The sequence below is a fragment of the Asparagus officinalis genome, chromosome 7, assembly GCF_001876935.1.
Source record: "Asparagus officinalis chromosome 7, Aspof.V1, whole genome shotgun sequence".
NCBI classification, from domain to species: domain Eukaryota; kingdom Viridiplantae; phylum Streptophyta; class Magnoliopsida; order Asparagales; family Asparagaceae; genus Asparagus; species Asparagus officinalis.
The window spans coordinates 45,144,470-45,156,437 of record NC_033800.1 but is presented as its reverse complement, the minus strand read 5'-3'; the positions used below and the strand labels follow the sequence as shown (position 1 = coordinate 45,156,437).

Here is an 11,968-nt window from a genome sequence, read left to right as displayed (position 1 = left end):
CCATTCACAACACTCTCAAAGCTTAAGAGGAGTCCTGAGAGCTGAAGAGCTTTGCTTGGATCTTGTCAGTGGATGAGTTGTAAGTTGTTATAAATTATGATGATAGAGGAGCATGATACATGTAAAAACAAAAACAAGGGAGGAAGTGCGGGGTGAGACTATTGTGTGCGGCTAGAATTGATTTGCTACGTTCAACTCCCACTTGCCAATAGCCAATGCTTCCTCCCTTGGGGCCAATGAGTTAGTATGCTTTGTTCTTATTGGGCCACATCACTAGATATCTGTTCAGGATAAAGGGCACCGATACATATTATTAAAATGATTTTAAATATTTCCTTTTCAAAACTTTTGGTACCATTATTTTTAAGCCGCAAATAAATTTAATATCAGAATTTATGATATAAGTATAATTTTACTTATTTATTGAAACATCATTTTCGTTACGGAAGTTAACTAGAAAGCTCACTCTTAGGGGGTTGTCGGTTGGTGTAATTTTGAGGTAAGTAAGATAAATTTTAAGACTTTATTTTATAGTGTTATTCATTAGGACAATGAGATTGTGATTTCACTTTAAAATATTATTCATTGGTGATAGATCATGTTAATATCTTTATATATAGCATGTAAATATTCTCTTGTTATGATTCCTTAATTATAGCCTAGATTATAGCCTAGATTATAGTCTCATAGAGCTGTATATATTTGACAAGAGTTGAATAAGAAAGGCAGGCAATATACAATCTTTCATGGTATCAGACTAGGTTACGAACCCTAGCCGCCGTCTTCTTCCGTATCCTGCCTCCCTCTTCTTCCTCTTCCTCTACCTTCTCTCTTCTTTCTCCATGGCAGAAACCCACAAGTTTCATCCCGCTTTGGCTGTCAACAATATCAAAAACTTCATCCCAGTCATTCTTGACATGGAAAGCTCTCAATACAATTCTTGGGCCACATTATTCAAGATCCACGCAAGGGCCTATCAAGTCCTCGACCACATCATTCCGCCGACTTCAACAACCACAGGGAAGAAGACATCCTCATCCAAGGATGCGGAATCCGAGGACAACGACCTCTGGGATCGTTTAGACGCCATTGTCCTTCAATGGATTTATGGCACGATTACTAACGACGTTCTCCTTATCCATTGTCCTTCAATGGATTTATGCCAATGCTTCCTCCCTTGGGGCCAATGAGTTAGTATGCTTTGTTCTTATTGGGCCACATCACTAGATATCTGTTCAGGATAAAGGGCACCGATACATATTATTAAAATAATTTTAAATATTTCATTTTCAAAACTTTTGGTACCATTATTTTTAAGCCGCAAATAAATTTAATATCAGAATTTATGATATAAGTATAATTTTACTTATTTATTGAAACATCATTTTCGTTACGGAAGTTAACTAGAAAGCTCACTCTTAGGGGGTTGTCGGTTGGTGTAATTTTGAGGTAAGTAAGATAAATTTTAAGACTTTATTTTATAGTGTTATTCATTAGGACAATGAGATTGTGATTTCACTTTAAAATATTATTCATTGGTGATAGATCATGTTAATATCTTTATATATAGCATGTAAATATTCTCTTGTTATGATTCCTTAATTATAGCCTAGATTATAGCCTAGATTATATATAGCATGTAAATATTCTCTTGTTATGATTCCTTAATTATAGCCTAGATTATAGCCTAGATTATAGTCTCATAGAGCTGTATATATTTGACAAGAGTTGAATGAGAAAGGCAGGCAATATACAATCTTTCATGGTATCAGACTAGGTTACGAACCCTAGCCGCCGTCTTCTTCCGTATCCTGCCTCCCTCTTCTTCCTCTTCCTCTACCTTCTCTCTTCTTTCTCCATGGCAGAAACCCACAAGTTTCATCCCGCTTTGGCTGTCAACAATATCAAAAACTTCATCCCAGTCATTCTTGACATGAAAAGCTCTCAATACAATTCTTGGGCCACATTATTCAAGATCCACGCAAGGGCCTATCAAGTCCTCGACCACATCATTCCGCCGACTTCAACAACCACAGGGAAGAAGACATCCTCATCCAAGGATGCGGAATCCGAGGACAACGACCTCTGGGATCGTTTAGACGCCATTGTCCTTCAATGGATTTATGGCACGATTACTAACGACGTTCTCCTTACCATTCTTGAACAAGATGCCACGGCCATGGATGCTTGGAACCACTTAGCCGATTTGTTCCACGACAACAAAACCTCCAGAGCCGTCCATCTTGAGTACCAACTCTCTCAGGTTCGACTTGATGATTTTCCTTACGTGGTAGCCTATTGTCAACGTATCAAGACACTTGCCGATCAACTCGGGAATGTCGGGGTACCGGTTTTAGATGCACGGAGAGTGCTTGTGCTTTGTTCGGGTCTCAATAGTACTTATCGTGGGGTTGGCAGGCTCATCCAACATAGCAAACCTCTCAAATCTTTCTCCGATGCACGTTCTACCTTGGTGATGGAGGAAGCCACTCTCAACAATAGCGCTGCCCGGGAATCTGATTCTGTTCTTATTGTAGGTACTCACACCAACTCATCTGATGATACTTCCAATGTTGTGCAACCTCCACGCCACAACAACAATCACCATCGCAACAATTATCACAAAAAGAACGGAGGTCGCGGTCGTGGAAATCATAATGGTCACGGCTATAAGGGTCGTAGAGGAGGTCGTGGTAACACTCATGGGGGACGTGGCAATGCTCTGCAGCAGCAGCATCAATCATCTCCATGGCCACCTATGTGGCAGTTTCCGACATGGGGAGGATGGGCACCCCAACCTTGGGCCACACCTCCTTGCCCCTATCCTACATCATCCTGGCAGCCACGCCCTACTCCCAGACAGCCTGGTATTCTTGGTGCTCGACCTCCACAAGCCTACCATGTAGCAGCAGCTCCTCAACACACTGATTACATGCCCACTAATGTTGAGCAGGCTATGCACACACTCTCTCTCAACCCACCGGATGACAATTGGTACATGGACACCGGTGCAACCTCCCACATGACTTCAAATCAAGGTACTCTCTCGTCTTATTTTAATTTGAGCACAAATCGTGATATTGTTGTTGGAAATGGCCATACGATTCCAATTCAAGGTTATGGTAGCACTGCATTATCTCCCTCCAACCCCCCTTTACACCTAAACAATGTCTTGCATGCCCCAAAACTCATTAAGAACCTTATTTCCGTTCGCAAATTCACTAAAGATAATTCTTGTTCTGTTGAGTTTGATCCGTTTGGATTTTATGTGAAGGATTTACAGACGGGGAAGCACCTACTGAGATGTGAGAGCTCGGGAGACCTCTATCCCTTCACCAAAAATCGGGTCATTTCTAATTCCGTCTTTACTGCTTTGTCTTCAAGTTTATGGCATAGCCGTTTAGGGCATCCCGGGGAAGTTATTCTTAATTCTCTCCGTAGTAACAATTTTATTCAATGTAATAAGGCCCGTGGATTTTTTTGTCCTTCTTGTCCTCTTGGAAAACATATTAAGTTGCCATTTAAGAGTTCTACTTCTTTTACTTGCTTGCCATTTGATATTGTTCACAGTGATTTATGGACCTCCCCCGTTTTGAGCTCCTCGGGACATAAATATTATGCCTTATTTTTGGACGATTATTCGAATTTCCTATGGACTTTTCCTATTTCTAATAAATCACAGATTTATTCTATCTTCCAAAAATTTCAAGCATATATTCGCACTCAATTCGAACGGGAAATTAAAAATTTGCAATGTGACAATGGGCGGGAGTACATTAATGGACCTCTTCAAAACCTTTTTGACCGTCATGGCATGGATTTTCGTCTCTCATGTCCACATACATCCCCACAAAATGGAAAATCCGAACGAAAAATTAAGTCCATCAATAACATTGTTAGAACTCTTCTAGCTCACTCTTCCATGCCCCCTTCCTTTTGGCACCATGCTCTTCAAATGGCGACATACCTTCTAAATATTCTTCCTTCTAAGGTCTTGGGATACAAAACTCCGACACAAATCCTCTACCAAAGGATTCCTTCCTACTCTCACCTTCGTGTGTTCGGTTGCCTATGCTATCCTCTCTTCCCCTCCTCAACCATCAACAAGCTTCAAGCTCGGTCCACCCCATGTGTATTCTTGGGCTATCCTTCCAATCACCGGGGTTACAAGTGCTACGACTTGTCAATTAGGAGAATCATCATCTCTCGCCATGTCCTATTCGATGAAACTCAGTTTCCTTTCTCAAAATTGCATACTCCAACTTCCTCCTCATATGAGTTCCTAGATGACTCCCCATCGCCATACTTAATCCAAGCATTGCAACAAAATTCTTCTAGTCCAAGTCGTCTACCTCCCTCCTCAACGGACCAGCCTCCTCAATCCCCCTCATCACCAATCCAGCCTGCAGCGCCCACTTCCCAGGCCCAACAGCAACCACGGCCCACTCCCTCAACCCGCATTTCCACTAGAAGTCAGCATGGGATCTTTAAGCCCAAGAAACCTTTTAATTTGAGTGTTTCCACTTCCCCTTCCATCTCTCCCATTCCCAAAAACCCCATCAGTGCTATTCGTGATCAAAATTGGAAATTGGCTATGATGGATGAAATGAATGCTCTAATTAAAAATAAGACGTGGAAGCTAGTTCCACGGCCTACCGATGTGAATATTATTCGTTCTATGTGGATTTTTCGTCACAAAAAGAAATCTAACGGTTCTTTTGAGCGACATAAGGCTCGTCTTGTAGGTGATGGTCAATCTCAACAGGTGGGAGTTGATTGTGGTGAGACATTCAGTCCGGTTGTCAAACCGGCAACCATTCGAGCAGTTTTGAGCATCTCATTATCACATTCTTGGCCCATTCATCAGTTGGATGTCAAGAATGCTTTTCTACATGGTAATCTCACTGAAACCGTTTATATGCATCAACCCATGGGATTTAAGGATCCAGATCATTCGAATTATGTATGTTTGTTGAAGAAATCTCTTTATGGCCTCAAACAAGCCCCTCGTGCTTGGTACCAGCGTTTTGCAGATTATGTTGCTACCATTGGGTTTTCTCACAGCAAGTCAGATCATTCTCTCTTTATTTATCGCCATGGCACTGACACTGCATATATTCTGTTGTATATTGATGACATCATTCTTACTGCTTCTTCAGATGCTCTCCGAAAGTCTATCATGTCACTTCTCAGTTCTGAATTTGATATGAAAGACTTGGGTCCTCTTAGTTATTTTTTGGGCATTGCCGTGACAAGGCATGCAGGTGGTCTTTTTCTTTCACAAAAGACATATGCCGAAGACATCCTTGATAGAGCGGGTATGACATCGTGCAAGCCATGCCCCACACCTGTGGACACCAACTCGAAGCTTAGTACCAAAATCGGGTCTCCTTATGCGGATCCTACTCACTACCGCAAACTCGCTGGTGCTTTGCAATATCTAACATTCACTAGGCCCGACATATCTTATGCTGTGCAACAAGTTTGTCTTCACATGCATGCTCCGAAAGACGAGCATATGAATGCTCTCAAGTGCATTCTGCGTTACATTCAAGGTACACTTGAATTTGGCTTGCATCTCTACAAATCATCGATCAGCTCCCTTATATCTTATACAGATGCAGATTGGGGTGGTTGTCCGGACACTAGAAGATCCACCTCAGGTTATTGTGTATTTCTTGGTGACAACTTGATCTCTTGGTCCGCCAAACGTCAACCCACCCTCTCTCGGTCTAGTGCTGAAGCCGAATATCGAGGAGTTGCGAATGTGGTCTCCGAGTCCTGTTGGATTCGTAATCTTCTCTTAGAACTTCATTGCCCGATCACAAAGGCCACATTGGTATACTGTGATAATGTTAGTGCCATTTATCTTTCGGGCAACCCAGTCAACCATCAACGCACTAAACACATTGAAATGGATATTCACTTTGTTCGTGAAAAGGTCGCTAGAGGTGAAGTTCGTGTCCTTCACGTTCCGTCCCGTTATCAGATCGCCGATATATTTACTAAAGGGCTTCCGCGCGTACTATTCAATGATTTTCGGAACAGTCTAAGCGTCCGTGAACCACCCGTTTCGACTGCGGGGGTGTGATAGATCATGTTAATATCTTTATATATAGCATGTAAATATTCTCTTATTATGATTCCTTAATTATAGCCTAGATTATAGCCTAGATTATATATAGCATGTAAATATTCTCTTGTTATGATTCCTTAATTATAGCCTAGATTATAGCCTAGATTATAGTCTCATAGAGCTGTATATATTTGACAAGAGTTGAATGAGAAAGGCAGGCAATATACAATCTTTCAATTGGGACAATAAGATTGAGATAATTATCCTCACTTTTTCTAAAATTATCACACTTCTATACAACTTTTTATCTCAATGTCAAAAATTATCCCATTCTTAACTTATGGACTATCATGAAAAAAGTGAGATAATTTTGAAGCAATAATTTATTAAATATCTAATATATGTTAATTGTATCATAATACATAACATATCTTAATTATCTTATATTATGAAAATTTGCTATAACGTAAGATAATAAAAATATCATATCATATTAGTGAATATAACATTATTATATATCATTATAAAATATTAGTTAATAATATTTCAATATTATAATGTTAGCATTATGTTATTACAATATTACTTTATATTGATTAATATATACTTTATTAGTTAGAATAAAAATATTATTGTAGTATTTTATGATATAAAATATTGTATTATAATATTTTGTTTATATATTATATATATATATATATATAATATATATATATATATAATTATATTATATATATATATATATATATATATATATATATATAATGATATATATATATAATATATATATATTATATATATATATTATATATATATTATATATATATATATATATTATAATATAATTTTAATATTATAAATATTAAATAATTATATAGAAATATTTTAATTATATAATAATTTAATATTTTCTATTACACTTTATTATATTAATTAATAGTCTTAAAATATCATTGTCAATATTGTGGTGGTTTATAATATTAAATAATATTTTATTGCTATAATAAAAAATAGTAATAATCTACTATATATTAAATATGATATTATATACAATATCTATACATAAAATTAATGGTAATATAAATATTAATTAATAATAATGACATATTAATAGTATATTATAGAGTTTATTATAAATATTATATTTTAATAAAGAGCCATGTCATCATTATATCATTTTAAATTATAGCAATTATCATAAAAATATATTATATTTTAATAATAGTATAACATTTAAAAAATATTAATTGAATAAAGAAAATATAATATTTTTTATTTATAATAAATTAAATATTATATTATTTTTAATATCTATATATTAAATATATTTGGTTCATATCAATTACTATATAATATATCATATAATTAATAGTATAATATAATATATAATTAATAACATTAATATACTATAATTAATTAGTAGTAATAATATAACATGTTATATCTTAATATAAAGTAAAATAATGTAGTATATTATAATAACATATTAAATAATATATTAAACCGATTGGATAAATTAATTTGGACTTAACTGATAAATAAATACTATATTATAATAATGTATCGCATCATCAATTATTCCATATGAATTATCTAATCAAAGTTTTAAATTATTGCACTTTATCCTACTCAAAATATATCAAAGGGATAAAATTATTACATTGGAGACCCCACCCACCCACCCGCTCAAAGCCCTACTGGTGCGTTATCTAATACACGGCGGGCCGGCCGATTTTTTGGGTTTAGGTTCATACACATGAGCGAGCTCAACCATCAATTATATCTCTTGATGAGCAAAGGATCCAGCAAATAGGCCAAGTTGCTTGAATTTTCTTATAGTTGGGTTGAGACTTTAAATCACATGAAGAGTTAAGTTAGATACACAAGAATCGATGGTTCATCGTTCCAACAAATTAATCCTTATCCAAGTGTACAGTCTTAGATGTAGAAAGAAAAGGAAGAGGAGAAGTAATTAGGGATCGAAGGAGCTCAGTAGGGCAGATTTATTTTAACATTTCTCATCTTCTTACTATGTCGACAACATTGGCTTATTTGTTAGAAAAATTTTCTGCAAGTGATTTGTGGTTTTTGAGCCAATGAGGCAAACCTTTATATTTCCTTTATCATGTTTTTGGCACGGTAAGTTTTGTTGAAGGTTTGAGAGTGTATATGGCTCTCTTCTTGTGATATAATAGAAATATTCCAACCTTTTTTTTGTGTGAGCATAGGTCTGAATTATGACCAAACCACGTTATATTGGTGTTTTATTGTGATGATTGAGCGGTTGTTTAATTTATGTTTTAATTTTGGTTTTTTTAGTATTAGTCCCCCAATTCTGTCATATTTTGAATTAGGGCTAAATACTCATATTGGTATTTTAATTCAACTCCATTTACCAACAAGGTATTTTAATTAGGAAATTCGGCGATAAGACATTTTAATTGAATAAAATTACCATTTAGGTCCTTTTTCTCGTCGGCGGCCACTTTTCCGGCGAGAACTCATCACGTGTGTTGCACGTGGGGGCTTAATCTGTGTTTAAGATGCTGATGTGGCTCTGTTTTCTGACGTGGCAGGGAATTAACCCTCTAAAAACCAACTTCACGCCCAAGGCGCTCTCCACCTACCTCCGCGTCCAGCAGAACGTGATCGTCGCTCATTTGGGTCGCTGGGTCGAGATGTCCGGCCCCGACGAGCCCATCAAGCTCAGAAACGTCGAAACTTTCGAGACTGCTCAAGCTCAAAACCCCATCAGGCAGAGACCCAGAGAGATGATTCGACGAAACATTGAAACTTACAAGATTCCAGCAAGAGCCAATGCTGCTTGGTACCTGGCCGTACAACTTGTTACCAGCCAAATTGACATCGACCAAGCTCTCACATTGTGAGAAAAACCTAGTGGGTATCTCTCCAATGAGCCCATTGGAGCTCAGATCAATGTGGGTGAGATTTGGGAGCTGGGTTAAGTCTGAAATCAAGAATCCAGTGAAGTTGTTGTCAGAAAGTGAGAGTTTTTGAAGGGATTGGAAGTTGAGGAGGCTGCGACTGAGCTTGCCGGAGAGGCCGAGGGAGGAGAGAGAGATTTTGACGACTCGGCGAGACTCAGGGTGGCATTTGATGTGGGCCCAGTTGCAGGGGTCGTCGGAGTCTTGGGTCCATGAGGAGAGAGCTGAGGTTGGGTCTAAAAGAGACGACTTGAAGACAATGAGGCTGAGGAGGTCAGGGTTTAATGGGGGAGGGGGTTTAGACAGAGAAAGGAGAGCCATATCAGCATCTTAAACACAGATTAAGCCCCCACGTGCAACGCACGTGATGAGTTCTCGCCGGAAAAGTGGCCGCCGACGAGAAAAAGGACCTAAATGGTAATTTTATTCAATTAAAATGTCTTATCGCCGAATTTCCTAATTAAAATACCTTGTTGGCAAATGTGGTTGAATTAAAATAACAATATGGGTATTTAGCCTTTGAATTAGTCTCTCAAATCTTTATATTTTAAAATTAGTCCCCTAAATATGTTAAGTATTTTGAAATTAGTCCCTAGGATATTTTAATGTCGTGCTAACCAGAGGGACTAACTTCATAATACTATTAAGATTTGGGGGACCAAATTCAAAATATGAAGATGTGGGAGACTAAATCAAAATAAGAAGATTTGGGGGACCAATTTCAAGATACTTATAGATTTGGTGGATTAATATCGAAAAACCCATTTAATTTATTATACTATTACGTTTCGGGATCCAACGGTAGCAAGATGATACAATTAGATCCCTTTTCGAACAAAACTATAAGAGTTTTAATCCATTACATATTCAAAATAAATTGTTCTCGGCTTCTAGCCCTCAATGAGAGAACGGGAGAGAATTATCCACGTTTTTCGTCAATACCTAATATCGATAAGTGCAAATATGAACAGTACAATAAATATCTATTATTACGTCATATAACAAGGACATCTTTTCTCTCTCTTTTCTAGTAATTTTTTCCTTCCCAAATTGAAGTCATTTTCTTCCCTTTCGCAGCCAAAGCACATGTCAAACGAGAAAAGGTTAGATATTTCTTTTTAAGTCTAAGATATTATGCACCAAAGATCTCACTAAATAAAGTCGCGCCACGCTCATTTTGAGTGTCCAACTTGAACTGGTATCTCAAGCTCATTTGGAGTGTCCAACTTGAACTGGTATTTCAAATGGGCTAATCTATCAAATTGATATTTTTGTAATACTCCTTTATCTCTTTGGTATTTTTTATCTCTCCGACCACTTTTTGGTAATAAAAATCCATCAAACATGCAATAGACATTTTTCTCTGCTGTTAGCGATAAAAGTGGCAGGTAATATGCACGTGACTTCACTTAAACACAGCCACATTAGTGTTCTAACATCCCTCAGATTTAATCACGTGAGATCTGTTGCTATTTTGTTGGCCCAAAGTCTGGCCCGTTACCAAAAGGCCCAATTCCCCATCTTAATTGCCCTAGCCCATCTCTTTGATCCTCTTTCTCCGTGCTGCTTAACCCTAGGTTGGCTGCCCCCTTTATAAAACCTAAAGTGGTTGTTCTTAAGAAATAAGAAGAAAAAAACGAGAGAGAAGAGAACCCGAGCTTTGTGCTCCGGAGCTTTGTGCGATCCCTTCACCCTTTGTGAGTGATCAAAGAGAAGAAGTGTGGCAAGCTCCCCTCTTGTCCTGGTGGTGCACAAGGGAGAAACGAGGACTGAAGATTCAAGCTTCTGAGCCAAACAACGACGACATCGAAACTCTACAGTGGTATCAGAGCCTCGTTGAGTCGTCGCCGATCAAAAACGCCGATCGTCGCCGCAGGGCCTAGTTGAGTCGTTGACGTTCAAGCCGCCGGACCGTCGAAATCAGAAAGCCGTTGGACCACCGCTGGACTGTCGAGAAAGTGGGTAAGGTCGAAACCCTCTCATAGGCTTCCGCTCAGGTATATTGTCACGCCCCGCTTCCCAAAATACCGGGGAATCGGAACATGAACAAGCCAGTAACATATTAGATTAAGGAGAAATAAATACAATGCGAAGTCACAGGTCCTCGATCACAGTTAGCAAGAATATAATAGACAAACTCAGAACAAAATAATCCATATCACAAGTGAATATCATCCAAGACATAATATTCAGGTCAACATGCCTCATACAAAAACTGAACAAATGAATACCAAAGAAATATAGAATACATCGTTCCACGAAAAAAGAAAGGAAAAGACTACAAAAGCAACTAAGATCATCAACTAAAAGAAAGATAACTGAGCTTCGGCCTATTCTTCAACTCTATCTGCAAGGCACTCCTGCTGAGAATATCCTGGCTCTGGCACATCTCGAAGCTGGACCTGTTCTTCTTCTAAGTCTGACGTACACCAGAGAAAACATGTGTACGTCAGCGTGCATGGCACACGGCAAGACCCCACAAAAGAAAAGAACGAACGAAAACCCAAACGGAAAACGATACGATAACAAAAACGACAAAAGGACGTACAACTGGAAATCCAATAAAATCAACATGCGAAAATACTACTAAAACATGATAATCATAAGGCTAACTGCGCACTGTAACCGGGTCAAGTACTAGCCATCCTAAAAGCTCATTGGTCCACATCTCTACAAAACTAACAAAGTCTTACAGAAGACACACAAACATATTATACATATTTTACATGCTATTTGAATTGGAGAAGAATATTTTCATATATATAATCGGGTCCCCGTAAACCTATCCGGGGGCCGCCTTCAAGTCAAGTATTGGCCCTCTGGCCCATGTATATAAAACTCACGATATCACGATAACAGGAAAGTGTTGTGCCCATTTATATACATGTTATATTCTCCGTCCAATTCCCCTTTATAACCCCATGTTGTCAAATTAATTTAAATGACC

General features: G+C 37.9%; 1 protein-coding gene across 1 annotated transcript in view; it reads right to left on the bottom strand.

Annotated features, from left to right (window-relative positions):
- The window catches only part of LOC109847072 (1-deoxy-D-xylulose-5-phosphate synthase 1, chloroplastic-like), a 7,846-nt gene extending 6,756 nt beyond the window's left edge, over positions 1-1,090 (bottom strand). Inside the window, 2 exon segments of the mRNA XM_020416319.1 lie at positions 771-876; positions 993-1,090. Coding sequence (XP_020271908.1) covers positions 771-876; positions 993-1,090 — 204 coding nt within the window.